This window comes from Ricinus communis, chromosome 4 (assembly GCF_019578655.1).
Source record: "Ricinus communis isolate WT05 ecotype wild-type chromosome 4, ASM1957865v1, whole genome shotgun sequence".
NCBI lineage: Eukaryota > Viridiplantae > Streptophyta > Magnoliopsida > Malpighiales > Euphorbiaceae > Ricinus > Ricinus communis.
The window spans coordinates 25,908,549-25,928,152 of NC_063259.1; the positions used below are offsets into that span (position 1 = coordinate 25,908,549).

Genomic DNA, 19,604 nt, shown 5'->3' on the forward strand with positions numbered 1-19,604 from the left:
CATTTGGACTGCACTTTAAATTTGTTTAATTTTTTTCAATTAATTACTGAACATAAAATCAATACCCAATTGATGAATTGTATTAGAATCAATGATATCATGGCCTTTAACAGGATATTAGAACAATTGAGCAACCAGTATAAATATATTATATTTGTGTTGTGTCATCAGTGGCTTGTTCATTTTGTCCAATTTTGATTATCAAGTCAACTGGATTTGTTTAGTCTTATTTACTAATGTTCTTTGTGGTAATTATGCTGAAAAATCGGTGTCGTGCGGTGGTTATAGTGGTAAATGGACAAACGGAAAAAGAAACAAATCTATTCCATTTAGATAAATTATTTTATTTATTTAATCTAGTGTTTTATACTTAATATTTAGAAGAAAAAGAAAATAAATAATTGAAGTAAGTGTTTGTTGTATGTTAACTTAGTTTTGATAATCAAATTTCATCTTATTAGCCTATCAGAAGATGACAAACTAGCTATATGCAACTTAAATATTTAGTTTATCCCACTTTTATTATTACAGATTATTAAATATTTAAAAATAATGGAACCTACTAACTTAAAAAAAAATAATTTAAATTTAAATTTCTGGTGACCTCTTATAATAAATTATTTGGCAGGTGCATATATATGTTTTTAGTTAAAAAGATAAAACAAGAATAAAGAAAGAGAATATAATCCCTAAATTTTGGTGAAGGGGACCTCAACTCCATCCATCAACATGTGCTGGATGTGACAGAGGAGTTGTCTTCTCGTCAGGATTAACGAGTTCCCACCTGAAATTTAGGTAACAAAATCAGGAAATAACCTGTAACTAAAAAATAACACGAGGTTATGTCCATATATACAGCTGTTAAATTAACTCATAAACTTAACCTGTTTTTTTTGTTTTGAACGGACAGAAATTGCAGATGAGCGAGCATAGATTCTACAAACCTGGTAAGTTCCGGGGATTGCTGGATTCGAAGATACGATAGCTATAAAATCATTAACCTGAATTAAGATTAGATTTAAACACTAGGCAATCATGTTGTCTGTTACGGACTTGCATCCCATCTATTCAGGTTCAAGCATAGAGAGAGTCGAACCTACAGAACTCTTTGGAATTCTATTAACCTGCAAATTAATTTTTTTTTTCTGGTAATTAATAATCATAATCTGAATAACTCGCAGATGATAATAATATGAAAAATTGTTACAGGTAAATGAAATTAAGCATAGTTAACTAATTAAGTGCCTTTATACTTCACTTCCTTGGCATGTGTGTATTTTGTGCATCACGTCTACTAATAAAAATATGTTGTATTTACAGTGCATATAGAATTAACATCAGCTTGTTTGTGTACTACTTGAATTCAGATATATTATTTATTGAATAAGATCGATTTGCTCTTATTGAAATTTATTTAAAATTTAATAACTAAAATTATTAACAGTTTTAATAAATTTAAATATAAATTATAAATAATATAATTTTTATAATATTAAATTATCATCACAAAAATTATAAGACTTTTTTATGTCAAAAGATTAAATTATAATAAATTTTTAAATTTTTTTCCTAAAAATTAGTGATATTTCGATACTATTACAATTGATTGATGATAGAAAAATTAATTCTTTTGCGAGTAGATTCTGTTTTTCATTAAATAATTGTTGCAAACACCAAAACTATAACAAATGATTGAAAAAGAAAAGTTGCTGGCCAATTATTTTTCTATAAAAAATAACAATAAATGTTTGGCAATTACTGTAATGATATAATAAGAGATAATCAAATTATACCAAGTTTGATTACTTGATTGGCCTAATCGATATTCTTATTTGTGAGAATTAAAAAGGTTTTGAGTATTAATCTTCTTATTATATATCAACATCAGTAGTAAAGGGAATTTCAAATGACTTATCCTTATCATTTGCAGAAAATCAATAATAAAATTCTAATTGAGATTGTTAAGAGTATAATTTAGAGAACTAACACAGAAAATATATATTGACATTGTAAAATGTAGGGGCATTTTCTGTTGAGTTAGTTATTAATTGTCTGTCACCGTTGGATTAAACCCCACAACCAAAAGAAAAGAATTAAGAGGACAGCAAAAAATATCATAACTATCCTACAAAATGACCGGCTTAAATCTCTTGGGGAAGCTGCCTTTTACGCTTTCTATGCATGCAAATCGCTCACGTGGTCTTCTCTCTCAACCAATTACCTTGTCAATTTTCAGTTTATTTTAGTTACTTGTTATTGATATTAAGGAAACATTAGTTATTTTCTGAAGACTTAGCATGAGTTAGTTAGTCCAACAATTGCTTGATTTACAGTAGAGCAAGTACTGCAGCCTCCTTCAAAGTTGAATATATCTGTTAATTGTTACCCCTCTATATATATACATATCAGGAGTCTCTAAATTATTTCTAACTTATAAACAGGAAAAACTGAGAGAAAAGTAATAGCTTACATGGAGGATTTGGTTCAATCTTCCTCGTCGTTAGAACATGAAATGCCACCATCATCTCAATCTCCTCCTCCTCCTCCTAAAAGAAAAGTCGGAGGATGGAATGCCATCAAATATATTCTTGGTAATCTTTGTTTAATTTTGTTAATCATTTTGAGATATGATTATAATTTGTAAATGGTTTTGACTGTTATTTTCTTTTCTTCTTTTCTCATGCAGGGAATGAATCTTTTGAGAAACTGGCTTCTATGAGTTTGATAGCCAATATCACAGTTTATCTGCAGACTAGATATAACATGGAAGGTGTATTTAATGTAACTGTGACCACTGTATGGTCTGGTTCCTCCAATATAACTTCTTTAATGGGTGCAATTATTGCTGATACTTATTTGGGTAGATTCCGTACCCTTTTCTTTGGCAGCATTTTTTCTCTTCTGGTAAACCCATTCTTTCTTATATGCTGTTTATCTGGACAAATTCCATTTCTTTCATTTTCCTGAATGATTTCAGAGACGTAACAACAAGGAGTTTTACTCTTTTCTTTTTGGGTTTTGTCTTGGATATTGATTGCAATGGTATTTCTGCATTTCTTTTACAGGGAATGACGGGCATGACCCTAACTGCAGGTCTACCTAAGTTAACACCCCCAAGATGCAATGGAGACACCAGCTGTCCCCAAGCAGAAAAATGGCAGCTGGGCTTCCTCTTTGCTAGTCTTGGATTTTTATCGATAGGATCTGGTGGGATTAGACCATGCAATATTGCTTTTGGTGCTGATCAATTTGACACCACAACAGCGAAAGGAAGATCACAGCTTGAGAGCTTTTTCAATTGGTGGTACTTCTTCTTTACAATTGCACTAGTCGTTGCTCTTACCGCTGTTGTCTACATCCAGACTAATGTCAGTTGGGTTATAGGCTTTATCATCCCAACTTCTTGCCTGTTTCTCTCCATATCCATTTTCTTGATTGGTCGCAGTACTTATATTTGCAAGAAACCTAGAGGCAGCATTTTTACAAATATGATCAAGGTGGTCATAGCTGCATGTAGGAAGCGCCAGTTAACTACTAAACCAGATTCTCAGTATTCCTTCTATGATCCTCCGATGGATGAGTCAGAGCTACACCTCAAAATTGCTCATACTGATAGGTTTAGATTTCTTGACAAGGCAGCTATGATTAGTGATCTCAGTGAACTGGACGATCAAGGCCTTGCAAAGAATACTTGGAGATTATGCAGCTTGCAGCAGGTGGAGCAACTGAAATGTTTAATAGCAATAGGACCAGTTTGGGTATCAGGAATTGCCTGTTTTATTCCAATGGATCAGCAGAATGCATTTGGCATCCTTCAAGCAATTCAAATTAACAAATCTGTTGGTCCAAAATTCCAAGTCCCTCCAGGATGGATGGGCCTTACATCGATGATTGCACTTTCGATATGGATTTACATTTATGAGCGCATTTATGTCCCTAAGGCAAAGAAATTGGCAGGAAAAGATAAAAGACTGACAATGCCACAAAGAATTAAGACTGGTATTGTAATGTCAATTCTATGCATGCTAGTAGCTGGATTTGTAGAGAAAAAACGCCGCGAGTCGGCTTTGAGAAATGGAACCTTTGCCTCACCTATTACTATAGCTGCACTCCTACCGCAGTTTGTCCTGTCAGGATTAATTGAAGCTTTTGCAGCAGTTGCTATAATGGAATTTTACACCACAGGAATGCCAGAGAGCATGAGGACTGTTGCAGGAGCAGTCTTCTTTCTCAGTTTATCAATTTCAAGTTATATAAGTTCTTTACTCATCAATATCATTCACCATGTCAGTGGAAAGAATGGGAAAACACCATGGTTGGGTGGTCATGACCTTAATCAGAATAGACTTGACTACTACTACTTCATTATTGCTGGCCTAGCAGTAGTGAACTTCATTTATTTCAATTTCTACGCCAGTCGTTATGCAGTTAGCCATCATTATGACGGTAGCACAGAGGTGAAAGTAGAGAATTCAAACTTTCATCATTCAAGCATTCGGCCAAAAGATATAATGCAGGATGAGGAAAAAGGGTCGGATTTACATGACAGTCATTGACAAGGAAGACGAATCAGAAAATCCGAATTCGAGTTTTGTGCGACTCTTGAATTAAGTTCCGTTATCAGGCGCAGATCTCAGAAGTTTCTTCATCGTTTCGCGAATTCTTTCAGAGCAAGAACTTTTTTTGTTACTTTTCCCTGATTGTTGATTCTCTTTATCAATTGATTAAACTTTTTGCTGATATATATACATAAAAACTTGAACGCCTGAAATTTTGGTTTCATAAAATCATGAGGGACACTTTGGAACTGTTTAAAACTTTGGATTTTTATTTACAGGTTCAAGGATAAATATACAGAAATGCATTACGAATTAAAATTTTATACTAAACACAGTTGAAAGGACCCATAATGATGATGACAAAGTTATTTGGATATCTTTCCAAGACCGCGACCATGAAAGGACCCATAAATAAATCATAAAAAAAAAAGATTGATAGAGTAGAAGAAATTTGTTCATGCATCTGTGTAAGAATTTTGCATAAACCAGTAATATAGTGAGACAGAAAAAAACAAACAAAAAAATTAAGTGGAAGGCAAAATGTGAAGGACTTAAATGTTGCTGAAATTTTGGCAGAACAAGACATGAACCATCACATCGACAATTTCTGTATCCGATCCTTTCTTTTGCCGTAAGAGAGTAGAGCTGGAGTTTGTTTGGAGCATTTTATTTGTATCCTAGTCGAGCCTTTGTGCTAGGACAGACACAGCTGCTTCATATTTTGCAAGGACCATCTCCTTTTGCAACATTGAAAACTAGTGTTTTGTACCTGTGCAAATGTTTCCACGAATTAAATATGTGGTCCAGAATCCTTGGTGTGATTGGTTACTCAGATGCTAAAATTGGGTATGCTACAGGATTCTCTCGGTTGGACTAATTAACCAATTCTTATCAGAAACCGAGTCATTCTAATATATTATTCGTGTGTGTGATTACCATATACATCTATAAAAATTAATTTTTTATAATTTATTTAATGGTGCTTTACAATTATAAAATTTATTCATAATTTTATTTTATATAAATAATTAAAAATTATATATAAATTTATTGATAATCTAAATTAATAGAAAAGTGTATATAATTAATAAATTATTTAAACTAATATCAATTAATTGTTAAAAAGAATAAATGAAATAGGGTTCTTAACGTCGGCGCCCTCTAAAGCTGTTGGATTATTGTGATTGACAGCACTGAAAAAGACCCTAAGAAGCAATCTAGTCTTAGCTTTGAAAGTGCCGAGTGTTTCTTTTATCTTGCGTCATCTCACTTATGATCAATTTCTAGTTTCTATTAACGTTTTAATGAGCTTTAAATTTTTGCATTTGAAATTTTAGAGCTTGATTTGATTGGGTTTTCAATTATTTGGAATGGATTTCATAGAATTACAATCTTTTAACTTGAAATCTAGTCGGAGGGAATGCTTTTTATAGCTAGGCTAGTTCTTGATCCAAGAACTCAAATCAAAAGCCTCAAGGGTTAGTTTTTGAAATCTTTGGTTCAGATTGCCCATTTAATGAAATTCGATGGAGAAGAATTAATAATTAATAATAGCGGTGTCATGTCAGAGAATATCCCGAAACACTACCGATCTCATTGTCGAAGAGACGTAGACCGTATTATCTTCTCACTGAATAAAATAAACAGAAGAAGAAGACAAATCATACGTTTCCCGGCGGTAGCAATTAAATTAAACACCTCGGCCTTGACTGACGCTGAATTCAGCCCTCCGTAAATGAAATCCAAGACAAATCGGAATGTAATTCTTGTCCGCTTCTGTATACACCTTCCGAAAATCACAATCTTTTTGCGATATTGCTACGGATTTTTGGGCATTTTATCTCCCATCAAAAACTACAATACAATTACAGAAAATATGCAGCGTTTTCATGTGGGTTTGAATCAGGGAATCAACGTGACCAACCCAAAGCACATCTCCAGCTTCCATCAGAGTCAGTCACATGCTTCACCATCATATGATAGACCCTTTTTAATCTTAAGTCAACAAAGAAAAGAAAAAGAAAAGCTTCAACATTTTTCTATGTACAAAAGATGAATAGTTAAAAAAGCTAGAAAGCACCGATATTTCTGAAACATATAAACTATTCCTGTTATATTTTATTAAAACATTTTCTTATTTTTATTTTTATTTTTGTTGGCATAGTACGGACACAATTAAAGCTTAGGCTATGATTTTTAAATACCAATTTAGCTCTTTATATATTTACAGTCAATTCCGTAATTAGTCTATTTTTTTTTAAATGTAATCTAGTCAGCCCATATTATTTTTAGACAGTTGATTTTTAATAAAATAAAAAATAGACACACAAGTATAGAATTTTATTTTTGGATATATAAAGACACTATTAAACATAAATCAAAATCTATTCATATGAGATATATATATATATATATATATATTTATTATTATATTGTTGAAATATAAAAATATATTTTATAAATTTTGAATGTAATAAATAAATACTTATATTTTTAATTAATATGCTCTTCTATATTTTTGTTATAAATATTTAAAAATAATTTTATGAATATATTTAGATTCTATCATATACTCTTTATGTACGTACTTTTTAATTAAAATGAGTAAAGTTTAAATATATAAACTTTCTATAATTGATGTCTAGGTTAAGCAATAATATAAGAGATTTAAGTTTTATATTTTTTTCACATTAAATATATTTTATCTCATTAGTAAATATAAAAAAAAAAAAAATGACTCTTCATATTCTATAATTCACTTGTCTATGGAAAAGTCAACAACTCAAACCTAAAGCTAAGAGAAAATGTCAAAATTAGATACTTACATTTTCATTTTTATTTTTTAATTTTAGTAATAATTACTTTTGTTATTCGACTGTGGAGAACTTGACAAATAGGATGAGTGCCTAAATTCAAAGAAATGAAATTTCATTAAGACCAACTCAAAGCCATGTTCTGGGCAACAATATCAACGAGAAAAGAAGGAAAAGGAAAAACAAATAAATTAGGCCCTCAATTAGCATGAATCTAAAATAATTAAAAATTAAAGGAGAAAAAAGAAGAAGATTGTTGACTGTTGGTACCAGTTCTGATGAAGAAATTCTGATATCTCCTTCTTGTGATGTTCATTTGTCAATTTAAGTTTGACAATAAATTCAAAATTCTTGGCCTAACCCAAAGCTCAAGTCATCACACGTTCTTCCACCACTGTTAGAAAACATTTGTCTGGGAGTGGACCTTAAGTCATGAGTGACGACTGGGGTATAAAAAGTGAACATAAAGTTATACATACTGTACTAGTATTTCTTGATGTATACTATTATATTTCTTCTTCTTCTTCTTTTTTTTTTCAATTTTCATTAACATTTCAATCCAATATAAGAAGGCCAGACCCTGAAGTCTTTTGATGAAAATCAATTATTTTAGTGTAATATGTTATTATTTGATGTACCAAATTAAAAAAAAAAAACTTCACCCTACTCATTTAAAAATAGATTGTAAGTCTGTAAATCTTTGCATAAAAGGAAAATTAGCTCACTTGCATATAAATTAAGAAGGAAAATCCTGCATGCAATTCAAAAATAATTGCTTTGTATTTACATAATTATAAATGATAGAGATAGTTGGCCTGAAAAGGACATGGCTAGGTGCACCAATCAAGGGCAAGAAAAAAAAAAGAAACATTCAAGTCGTCTTGTCAATTATTGTATCACTGGGAGTCCAGATTTTACACTTACTGTATCCATTATAAAGATAATGTATCTCCACCCACTAGTAGCCACGACACAAAATCAAAGAGAGAACAGAACAGAGAGAACCCATGGAAAAGGCTGAAACTATAGGTGAGAAACTGAAAGAAACCATGGAGAGTAATGAGAAAGATGATGCCACTGCTCATGATGAAGAGCCCAACATTAACTACAGAGGATGGAAAGCCATGCCATTTATCATAGGTAACTAAGAAGAAGCTTCTTGCAGTTCTTGTTTTCAAGCTTCTTCAGATCAAAGATTCTGGTATGGTTTTGGTTAATTTGAAGTGAGTGAACCTTTTCTTTCTTTACAGGAAACGAAACTTTTGAGAAGCTAGGAGCTATTGGAACTTTAGCAAATCTCTTGATATATCTCACCACTGTGTTTAACATGAAGAGCATTACAGCTGCAACTATTATTACTGTCTTCAATGGCACTGCTAACCTTGGCACTTTGGTCGGAGCTTTTCTTTGTGACACTTACTTTGGTCGCTATAATACCTTGGGATTTGCTACTATTACCTCCTTTCTGGTACTGATTTTTATGCTTAAATCTTCTATTTTTTTAATAGACCATTCTTTTTGTATTTTAAAATTGACAACTGAACTGGGTTCTAGATTAAACAGTGTTTAAATTTTGCACATCCCGACCCTTTCTTTCTCTTTCTTTGTTGAAGGGATTGCTTATGATAGACTTAACAGCTGTAATCTCTAAGCTGCATCCTGCTCAATGTGATAAGGAAAGTGCTACATGTAAAGGGCCGACACCAGGTCAGATGGCAGTTCTATATGCAGGATTTGCACTTATGATAATAGGTGCTGGTGGAGTTCGTCCATGTAATTTAGCATTTGGAGCAGACCAATTTAACCCAAAAACAGAATCTGGAAAGAAGGGTATAAATAGTTTCTTCAATTGGTACTTCTTCACCTTCACATTTGCCCAGATGGTATCTTTAACATTAATTGTTTACGTTCAAGCCAATGTTAGTTGGGCAATAGGTTTAGCAATTCCAGCAATCTTGATGCTTATAGCTTGTGTACTGTTCTACATGGGCTCAAGAATATATGTCAAAGTGAAAGCTTGTGGCAGTCCAATTACTAGTGTAGCTCAGGTTATAGTAGTTGCAATCAAGAAAAGGCGGTTGAAGCCGGTAGAGCAGCCTTGGCTCTTCCTTTTTAATTTTATTCCTCCCAAGTCTATTAATGCTCAGCTTTCTTACACAGATCAATTCAGGTAACAATTTTAAGTGTTATTAGTAAAACCAACTGGCTTCACTTGACATGTTACTAATCTATTGTGGTCGATAACAATGTGACAGATTCCTCGACAAAGCAGCAATTAAGACTCTTCGAGACGAAATAAACCCCGATGGATCACCAGTTAATCCATGGAAACTTTGCAGTTTGCAGCAAGTTGAAGAAGTGAAATGCCTAATAAGAGTGCTTCCTATTTGGGTAGCAGGTGTTATATTCTATATGGCTATAGTCCAACAGAATACATATGCAGTCTTCCAAGCAGTTCAAAGCGACAGACGCCTTGGAAGCAGCGAGTTCGAGATTCCAGCTGCATCCTACACTGTCTTCCTGATGCTAAGTTTAACCATCTTCATACCTATCTATGACAGAATCTTAGTCCCATTTGTCCAGAAGGTTACAGGAAAAGAAGGCGGCATAACACTGCTTCAAAGAATCGGCATCGGCACAGTTTTCTCGACTGCCTCAATGATAGTCTCCGCATTAGTTGAAGAGCAGAGAAGGACCATAGCACTCACTAAGCCAACTCTGGGAATTGCACCAAGAAGGGGCGCCATTTCTTCAATGTCCGGTTTATGGTTGGTCCCTCAGCTAACACTAGCGGGATTAGCCGAGGCATTCGGGGCAATTGGCCTAGTCGAGTTCTACTACAAGCAATTTCCTGAGAACATGAGAAGCATTGCAGGGTCTCTATTCTTTTGTGGCATGGCAGGTGCAAGTTATTTAAGCAGTTTGTTAATAACTGTCGTTCACCGAACAACAGAAAAAACTGCAACAGGAAACTGGTTAGCAGAAGATCTAAACAAGGGAAGACTGGACTATTATTATTACCTGATTGCCGCTCTCGGTGTCCTGAACTTTGGCTACTTCTTAATATGCGCAAAATGGTACAAGTACAAAGGAGGCAATGCAGTTACAATCGAGATGACTAGAGAAAAGAAACCATCTGAAAAACACGTAGCATGATATCAGTAGAAATTCTTTTTCCTAGGGATACCCAGAAAGTTAAGGCTTCTGATTTCTGTTACTACATCTTGAGTAGAATATGGGATTTAGAACCCAACCATAACAACAAATGTCATAGGGAATCAGATTAATCATAGGAATATAGCAGAGTTAGGACATCCCTTTTGTATATTATTAAAGTAAATTAGCAACACTTAGTATAAAGTTTCTAGCGACGCAGGATATTTATTATAAAATAAAGTAATGTCTTTTTTGCTTGTTTGAGATTCTATTGCTCCTAAGGCTGCAGTATTTTAAGTCAGAGGAGTGGTTGGGTAGGAAAAATTAAATTAAATATTAATATATAAATTTTTATTAAATATTATATTTATATTAACCGATTTATTTATTATTATTAATCATCAATTATTAAAGACTAAACAAATAAAATTTTGTTGGAAGAAGAGATTATGCGTAAATTTCAGTTTCGTGGACTAATCAACGAATTTATAATATTTTAAACTTAAAACTTGCGGAGATTTGAATTTAATTTATATATCTTTCACATATGCTCGTTTCCATCACTATTTAATTATCTTTCCATTTATTTCTTTATAAGGGTTCTGTTTTTATTTAATTTTTTTATTTAAGTAATAAAATATCTCTCACGACAAATGAGTATTTCTTTGTTAATAAAATTTTAAATAACTTTCTTCAGGCACACAACTCTGCCAAATAAAAAGATTCAACTCCAAGTATGCTAATTTCAGATTTGTAGATGTATTTAGAGAAGTTAATAATATAACAGATGTCTCTTTCTTTTTCAACAATGGTTAAATATCAGAGTTGAAATTCATCCGCAATAAAAGCCTTTTAAGACAATATGGATAACATCTGCCATGGCCAAATCACTGCACCGAGCCCAATGAGAGCTAAACACTGAAATCCACCATAACTTCCAGCTAATCTTGAAGAACTAGATTGATAACACCTCTTCAAACAATCCAATCCATCATCAGGGTTCGCAGGAATAAAGAGTATTTTGCACTCAAAACCAGCAGCAAATTTGATAGAGACATTTAAAAGTCTCAGGAGCACCGAATTAAAATAACTATATCGAGTTTTACTCCTCATCCGGAACCCCAACCATGGCCAATTTGATTTTCAAATTTCAGGAGGCATCAATATCTCTCTCATAAAAGGATAGGATCATTTGAAACAATGGCATTTGACCAATGAACCAAAATAGATAGGATCATTGAATTATAGCAAGTTCAAAAGTACTCAATTTTCAACTAGATCAAGTGCCATGGTATAATTACCGAACTATTGTTAAGTTCATATGTAATACAACAAAGAAAATAAAGACGGCGCGAGCCATAAGCTTACTAATATAGACAGAAAATGGGCAAAAAGAAAAAGAAAACGAAAAAAAAAAAGGATGAGCTTTCCACCGCCAGGTAAACAGAGACTGGAAAGCAAATAAGATAAGACAGCACCCTTTAAATGACGATACTCAAAAAAGCATTGCAGCAATAATCGGCTTTTCTTTTTCTGAGGTAACTCTAAGAGAAAATGCTGCTTACAGATCTCTATAAATGAGAAGCAGTAAAACTAAAAGAAGGTCATTTTATTGGTTCTTGTACACCCGGCCAATCTTCAGACTGTGTATGCTTGTTGAATCGTGTCTATATCGAGACCCTTCAATCTCACCACTGATTCTACATGACCCTTGAGCGTATGAAGTTCTCTCAATCTGCAAACCAAACCAAAAAAAAATAAATCAGAAACACATAAATTGTGATTCGGATGAACCACAATGAAGAGGCTCCCAACAAGCCAAAAATAATAATTCCAAATCTTTCATTTAATTTGGCGACATAAATACAACAGAAAAAGGGCACATTACTACCCAAGTTAAATAACATTTGAAGGCCACTTTTATACATGGATTCAAAACATATGGTACTTGGTTATCTTTCAAAAGCACCTAATAACATAGATTGCAGAGACATATAACTCAAACTAAAACAACAACCAAGTTATTATCACTGCCTACCTTGCAATTTCAGCTCTCCTTTTAGCTTCTTCAGCCATATTATTGAGTTCTGTGAAATGAGTTCGCTCTGTGAACATCTTGGTGTCTGGTGGCTGCAATCCATGCAATGTTCTTTGTGCATGTGCCCATTGAAGCTCGCGCTGTTCTTTCCCGAAATCCTTTTGCCTTGTGAAAGCAATCTGCACACACCAAAAAGGCAAATATAAAATCATGGAACAAGCAGAGTAATAAACATAAATTGACATCTAAGAACCAGGCAACTTAGCCAAATGCCCTACCCTTTGCTCAATAACAAGATCCCAAGCCCTCCCACTCAAAGCATAACGTATAAAGAACTTGATGAAATCGAGAGGGAAATAAAAGATGAGGTTGTAAAGCCAAATAACACCAGCCCAACCCCAACCAATTCCTTCAATTGCTGCAAAGCTCCAACTTGCATAGACTGCAATTAGAGTAGCAACCTGCAAAAATTGAAAGGTAAAGCTTAATCTTCATCTTGACTAATGGAAAACAAGCAAATTAATAAACCTTCAGCATACCAGTTGAGCGATCACAAAAGCCACAACAAGTAATATCCCAGGACGTTCAACAAAAGACCAACTCCGAGATCGTGTCACAAATATTAGGGCCTGACTGATAGTGCTCACTTGCAAATATATTGCTGATGCAAGCTTTCTGAAATCATCATGAGCTGTTTTCTCCAGGGTTGATACTCCGAATACCCTCTGGAAAGTTAACATAAATAAAAGCTATCATAGTTTATCACTAGTTCACTACCACTATGTATGTTACAACTGCAATCATCATTAAGTACCCTATTGATTCTCAACCAAAAGCTACACCATAACCATTTTACATGCTGAGAGAACAGAATATAAATTTATATACTGGCACAAGATAGAAAAACATGTGCATGCCCACAGCTTCTATTGTAGCTGCATGACTACAAAATCCCCATCAATCCTTCCCACCCTAGTTATTTTATACAAAGTATCAAAATATTAAAGATGCAAAAATGGAAAAAAGATGAATAAAAGGTGTGTTTGGGATTATTGTTGTTGGGTGTTGAAAAAGCAACTTTAGAATAATTTTGTTTTAATACAAAAATTGTTTGAAATTTTTATAAACTGTTTTTCTCAATCCTGCTTTGGGAAAAAAATAAAAAAGCATTAAGTTACTTGCTTTCTGAAAAGTAACTTTTAAAACTCAAAAAAATAAAATTGAGGTTGGGAAAGCACTTGTGCACAAGACAACCCAGAACAGAAGTTATATTTTCATATCAAATTCAATGTATTTGTATAGTTCACAGGTAAATGCAGCATCCACGGTTTCAAAAACATATATATAAACCTTCATAACCTTACAGAAAAAAGCAAGGCAATCTTACTGGGAAGAAGTTTGTCTTATATGCTGCCCAAAAGAATATGACAGTCATCATTGCCAAGTAACTACCAAGAATAATTCCAGTTGTAAAAATCTCTGCCAACTTCCAGCTGTCTGGCAGAGGAGATGGCTTCACTCTATCCTTAGATATTGTCATAATGGTACCTGAAATTACACAGTGCTAGTAAGCTCCCAAAAAGCAGCTGGACAGGCAAAAGAAATACATACTCTGTCAAGGAAAAGCAAGTATATACAAATCTCAGCATAAAACAAATCCTATTATGTAATGACAATGCTCCAATGTCTAGCTTATGAAATTGGAAAAGATGAAAACTCATCTCAAATGTAGCAAATTATTATGTCCGAGAGAGAGACAAACCATCATTAAGAATTGCAATAATAAGCACCATAAAAGGTGGAAAGTCGAACTTCCATATGAGGGCCAGTAGCATGAAACCAAGCTGTACCAAAATAAAGAAAGCAAGATCAAGAAAGACTATTTCAACCAAAAAAATAATTCACCGCAAAATCCTATTAGTAACTTTAAATCACGTGCATGTAGATAGAGAGTTAGCACTCGTCCTTACCACAATACGAATTGTAATGGAAACTGCATAGATCTGGCAAAGAAAACAGGAAAAGGGGTCAGTTGACAAATAAAAAAGTTCCACTGCAACTATCAGCTTGCTGACTATAAAAATATATTAAACATATGGACGATAACATCAGAAGCTAGGAAGAAACGGAACAACAAAATCTCCAACATGTTAGTTCATATTACTGTATAAGGGAGAACAGTACACTATAGACCACAAATAATGCTTACTGTGTAATTTTTCATTCTTTGAAAGATTGCTCGACTTGTCAAGACAGCACTAATGATGACACTGAGGCCAGGTTCCGTAAGAACAATATCAGAAGCACTACGAGCAGCATCAGTTGCATCAGCAACAGCAATCCCAATGTCAGCCTTCTTAAGAGCAGGAGCATCATTGACTCCATCACCTGTCATACCACAGATATGTTTCCTAGCTTGCAAGCGTTTTACAATCTCATATTTGTGCTCTGAAATAACATACACCAAGCCATAAATGTTAGGGAAGAAAACTATGCATACCCAAGAGCAATGGCAATAAAATTCGCATGGGACATGTAGCAAAACGGAAGTACCAGGGAAAACACCAGCAAAGCCATCAGCTTTTTCAATTAGTTCATCAATCGGTAAGGCAGCAATAGACTCATCCTTGTCTTGTCCCAGCAATGCAGATGAAGGATACATGTTGGTACCCATTCCCAAACGACGTCCAGTTTCCTTCCCAATGGCCAGTTGATCCCCTAACAGAAGGCATGAGGCTAAGCAACACAAGCAGAACACTCGAAAGGAACAAAAAAAAAAAAAAATCCCCTTCCTGCAATTAGCATTCTAGGTGGCACACCACAATAAAAGGGCCTAAATATACAATATGATTATCCACAAATATTTCGGATGAAGCATATTATAAGCAGATGGTTGAACTCAGAAAACTACTTCACCAAAATGCTAAAGTAAAAAGTGAAAATGCAGGAATACGGATATCATTTTCAATAATTTTAAAACCTACAAGAGTATGCATTCCAGATAAAAGATTCAATGCCATCTAGTTAGATATTCCTAAAAAGCACATGTATCTGATGCAATATAAGTACACAGAAATCAGCAGGGCAATTTGGCATGGCATAGAAGCAATATAAGCATCTTAAATGAAGAATACCATTTTATTCTGAAGCAAACAAAGCACCATAGTTTTTTCAATAATTACTCCCTAATATCAAAGGCAAAATATTTTGATTTTGCACATATGGAAGCATGCTTCAAGCAACAGCCAAGAACAAACCTGTGATCATTTTCACATTTACACCAAGATTCAAAGCCCTCCTGATTGTCTCAGCACTATCATGCCTAGGTGGATCAAAAAGGGGCAAGAGGCCAATGAACTGCCATGGGCCTCCAGGACTCTCTTTCCTTCCATCTGGAACATCCTGCACAGAATGATGAGAAAGCCCGATAAAAGCTAGTAATGGCAAAAAAGACAGAATGAACAACAGAAGTCTGTAAGAAAATTAAACTATGATAGTAGATGGTCGTAAAGGAGATAAACATATTCTAATTACTTGGTATGCAACAGCAAGCGACCGTAAACCCCTCTCTGCAAACTTGTCAATCACAGCATGAACTCTTCGCTCAATGTCTGACTTATTGTGTGCAAGATTTAGAATCTAAAAAACATATTGCAGGCAGGAGTTAGAGCATGATTTCAACTTCCAAGAGCATCATGCTACAAGCAAAAGTACAGTGCAGACAGGTCACCTGCTCCGGCGCACCTTTGCTGACTCTATGCATTTTACCATCACTGTTGATATAGGTCAAGGCCGTGCGCTTATCAGTAGGATTAAAAGGAAGGAAATGGACTTCTTGAATTCCAGCACGAGCCTATTGGAAGGAAATAAAAACAGATGAAAGGGAGTGAAACTTAAGCTTTAAAAAAGGAAATTATATAACCAAATTAATATCATAATTAGTGCTCAAATAGTGAGCAAAAAATCACAAAACTAATGTTATGTCTGTTAATTACCTCTTTTGGATCTGCCAGCATTCCGACAATAGCAGTATCTATTGCATCTTGATTCTCTGTCCTAGAGGCTCGAGCTGCCATCAGAATTACAGTATCTGCATCTACTCCTTTGGCAAAAACCTGAAAGTTAAATTCAAATTGGCACAAACCTAAGAGTTAATTTGAAAGTTTATAGTCTATAATAGATGCTCAAGCAATAGCATTAACAACAAACCTCTATGATATTTTTGTCAACAGTAAGCTTGTTTAAAGTCAAGGTCCCAGTCTTGTCACTGCAAAGCACGTCCATGCCTGCCATCTCTTCAATTGCAGTCATTCTCTTTGTGATGGCACCCTGTATAGCATTTATCACAAAATCATATTATACCAATATTCACTTAAGATAGTAAGTTAAAATGTCTGCAAGAATGTCAGTGACCTGCTGAGATAACCGATGAGAACCAATAGCCATTGTCACTGACAGGACTGTTGGCATCGCAATTGGAATTCCTCCAATGAGAAGGACGAGAAGATTGTCAATCCCAGGACGATACTCCCGATCTTGAATGGGGTACATGACAATAATCTCTATGATCATCCCCACACCAATTGAACATATGCAGAAATTCCCTATTGCAGTCAAGACCTGCATAATAAGTAGCAAGGAGGAAATGATATTAGAATCACACAAATTTAAGAAAATAAATATCTGATTTTATTTCTGTTCCCTTGCCTTTTGGAAATGGCCAACTTGGTTTGTGGTATCCACAAGATGAGCAGCCTTCCCGAAGAATGTATGCACACCAGTGGCAATAACCACTGCTTCAATCTCTCCTTGTTTGCAAGTCGAACCAGAATACACACCATCTCCAGGTCCTTTTGTCACAGGAAGAGACTCACCAGTAAGTGCAGACTGCAAAGTGAAACAAAAGCAAGTAAAAAGCCATAAGTACACCAAGTCCTCAAAAACCAAATATTCATAACCATGATAATAGCACACGCACCTGGTCAATTTTAAGGGGATCACCTTCCAGTAAACGAGCATCAGCTGGAATGATATCTCCAAGTTTGATACTAATAATGTCACCAGGAACTAAAATAGCAGCATCCTGCTCACTCCACCTTCCATCTCGAAGAATCTTTAAAAGAATAGTACGAGATGAAACCAATTATAAAAGAAAATCATCATCTCAATGTATTTAAATTTGAAACTGTCAGTTTTTTAACTTACAATTCTCAATGAAATTCGGACTACATGCAACTGAGCCACAAGCACAATCTCAAAGATAATTACGATGAAATTAGGATCCTTCTGTATTATACCTTAGCTTTTGGAGCAAGACGAGCCATGAGAGCAGCAGCAGCATTACCAGCATTGTTCTCCTCAATAAAACTGATAGTGGAGTTGATCAAAAGCAAAGTAATAATACCCACGAAGTCTTGCCAATCTGGAGGCTTCCCCTAAATCAATACCAAAAAGACCAACTCAAATAAGTCCTAAAACAAATAATTTCACATGGAAACTTGTAACGAATCATAAAATGCTATCACTTACTCCTCCATTTGCAAGAGCAATAGCCATAATAGCAGCAGCCTCCATCACCCATGACAGAGGATTCCACATAAAACCCAAAAACTTCAAGAATTTGCTCTCCTGAAAGACACCAGGAAGAAAAACTTTTGAGTGTAACATAAAGACCTGAATTATCAGTGTAGGATTAAAGGAATGAGTAAAAAGGATGAAAAGGACCACCTTTTTCTCTTCAAGCTTGTTATGGCCAAAAATGGTGAGCCTCTCCTCAGCAGCTTCAGTTGTTAAACCTTCCCTGCTACATCTCAGATTCTCAAACACTTCCTCAATGGGTATGTTTTCCTGCACTCAAAAAAACCAAAACATTTACAACTTTTAACTAAAACAAAAGAAAACACACATAGCAACAAGACTATCAATGGCTTTAAAGCATGGTTTCAGATCTATTACCAAATCCACAGTTTCCTTCAACACAGCCTCCAAAACTTCACCTTTCTCCCCCATCTTTTCTTCTTTCATAGAGCTCTCTTACCAAACTTCAAATAGAAAATCAACACTTCACAGCAAAACCACCATAAAAAATGGTATAAACATTAAAGAAGAACAAAAGAAAAAGGCAGAAACTTTCTGGTATAGTAAGCAGAATCAAGTGAAACCCAGTTGAAAAGACTTGATTTTTAGCATGAACTAGAATTTTAGAGGCCAACTTGAAGACCACCCACCAACACCAAATCTACTAGAGAGTTTTATCAATGAGAGAAAACCAACCGCTGTGAGTAGGAGCAAAGAGTGTGCAAAGTAACATCCCATAATCCTTTTTCTATCCTAATTTTTGTATAAATATCAAAAACCCACACTTTAAATCTCTTATTTCTGAAAAGCTCCCCAACATTTTCTCCATATGCTCGTACATCATGCATTTTGGAACGGTGCCAGGGGGTAATGCCAGCAATTCGTAGCTTTTCAAAGGACTTTTTACATATTTCCCACATAATTCTGATTTTTCTTGATTTTTTATTTTAAAATATTAATAATTTTATGGGATGGAGACACCCACTATACGCCGTCGATATACTGGCACATGCACAACACAGGCCTATCCTCTAATTTAACTTATTTTTGATTTTGAAAATCTCTGATTTTATTTTTAACTACAGATTATTACGTATTTCAATCATGTTTCTCTCGATTAGAAAAAATAGCATACTCGCCTTCATACGGCGACACGTCTCTGGAGTATGATGTGTTAGAGCGCGTATCCACTTATCGCGATTAGATATATACATTATTGCGTATTAGCATTTGTTGCCTTTTTTTGCTCATAGAACACCGCTTTTGCACTGATGCCCTTTTTGCTTAAACGTACAAAACTGTGTATCCCTTTTTGGTAATTCGGTGACACCTAAAATGATAATAAATATTTTATTTTGAAAAATTACTACAAATTTTATAATTATTTAAACTAAAAGCATAAAATTAATTGAAGTATTGATAATGGGCTTCGTTGCAATTAACCCTTAATGAAGGTATTGG

The 19,604-nt window shown here is 34.4% G+C and overlaps 3 protein-coding genes across 4 annotated transcripts; 2 read left to right on the plus strand and 1 right to left on the minus strand.

Moving 5' to 3' along the window:
• The first annotated feature begins 2,263 nt into the window (after nucleotides 1-2,263).
• On the plus strand, nucleotides 2,264-4,771 carry LOC8258170 (protein NRT1/ PTR FAMILY 2.8). Its single transcript, XM_002511464.3, has 3 exons — nucleotides 2,264-2,591; nucleotides 2,687-2,904; nucleotides 3,066-4,771. The coding sequence occupies exons 1-3, from the start codon at nucleotides 2,471-2,473 to the stop codon at nucleotides 4,554-4,556; spliced, it is 1,830 nt and encodes a 609-aa protein (XP_002511510.1). The 5' UTR covers nucleotides 2,264-2,470; the 3' UTR covers nucleotides 4,557-4,771.
• A 3,459-nt stretch (nucleotides 4,772-8,230) lies between these two features.
• On the plus strand, nucleotides 8,231-10,785 carry LOC8258169 (protein NRT1/ PTR FAMILY 2.9). Its single transcript, XM_002511463.4, has 4 exons — nucleotides 8,231-8,512; nucleotides 8,623-8,840; nucleotides 8,986-9,542; nucleotides 9,628-10,785. Exons 1-4 carry the CDS (start codon nucleotides 8,380-8,382, stop codon nucleotides 10,526-10,528), a joined length of 1,809 nt encoding a protein of 602 aa, XP_002511509.1. The 5' UTR covers nucleotides 8,231-8,379; the 3' UTR covers nucleotides 10,529-10,785.
• Nucleotides 10,786-11,795: 1,010 nt separating this feature from the next.
• Nucleotides 11,796-18,867, minus strand: LOC8258168 (ATPase 11, plasma membrane-type). 2 transcript variants are annotated; one of them, XM_015723714.3, is made up of 21 exons: nucleotides 18,522-18,867; nucleotides 18,294-18,413; nucleotides 18,096-18,194; nucleotides 17,864-18,001; nucleotides 17,545-17,679; nucleotides 17,274-17,453; nucleotides 16,980-17,186; nucleotides 16,776-16,895; nucleotides 16,562-16,681; nucleotides 16,297-16,419; nucleotides 16,101-16,205; nucleotides 15,824-15,968; nucleotides 15,120-15,284; nucleotides 14,776-15,014; nucleotides 14,537-14,569; nucleotides 14,329-14,410; nucleotides 13,954-14,114; nucleotides 13,106-13,291; nucleotides 12,845-13,027; nucleotides 12,567-12,745; nucleotides 11,796-12,263 (listed from the first exon to the last, which is right to left on the minus strand). In XM_015723714.3, the coding sequence occupies exons 1-21, from the start codon at nucleotides 18,588-18,590 to the stop codon at nucleotides 12,167-12,169; spliced, it is 2,886 nt and encodes a 961-aa protein (XP_015579200.1). In that variant the 5' UTR covers nucleotides 18,591-18,867; the 3' UTR covers nucleotides 11,796-12,166. The 2 variants fall into 2 exon arrangements, with proteins under 2 accessions (XP_015579200.1, XP_015579193.1); XM_015723707.3 differs by having other exon boundaries at nucleotides 14,776-15,284.
• Nucleotides 18,868-19,604: the final 737 nt, after the last annotated feature.

Excerpts from the sequence above, each read along its gene's own strand:
- LOC8258170 (XM_002511464.3), top strand. The coding sequence starts at position 2,471 with ATGGAGGATTTGGTTCAATCTTCCTCGTCGTTAGAACATGAAATGCCA. Across the intron at positions 2,592-2,686 it reads TGCCATCAAATATATTCTTG|GGAATGAATCTTTTGAGAAA; the intron begins GTAATCTTTGTT and ends TTTCTCATGCAG. Across the intron at positions 2,905-3,065 it reads GCAGCATTTTTTCTCTTCTG|GGAATGACGGGCATGACCCT; the intron begins GTAAACCCATTC and ends TTTCTTTTACAG.
- LOC8258168 (XM_015723707.3), bottom strand. The coding sequence starts at position 18,590 with ATGAAAGAAGAAAAGATGGGGGAGAAAGGTGAAGTTTTGGAGGCTGTG. Across the intron at positions 18,002-18,095 it reads TTGCTCTTGCAAATGGAGGA|GGGAAGCCTCCAGATTGGCA; the intron begins GTAAGTGATAGC and ends GTATTGATTTAG. Across the intron at positions 12,264-12,566 it reads AGGAGAGCTGAAATTGCAAG|ATTGAGAGAACTTCATACGC; the intron begins GTAGGCAGTGAT and ends TTTGGTTTGCAG.
- LOC8258169 (XM_002511463.4), top strand. The coding sequence starts at position 8,380 with ATGGAAAAGGCTGAAACTATAGGTGAGAAACTGAAAGAAACCATGGAG. Across the intron at positions 8,513-8,622 it reads AGCCATGCCATTTATCATAG|GAAACGAAACTTTTGAGAAG; the intron begins GTAACTAAGAAG and ends CTTTCTTTACAG. Across the intron at positions 9,543-9,627 it reads TCTTACACAGATCAATTCAG|ATTCCTCGACAAAGCAGCAA; the intron begins GTAACAATTTTA and ends ACAATGTGACAG.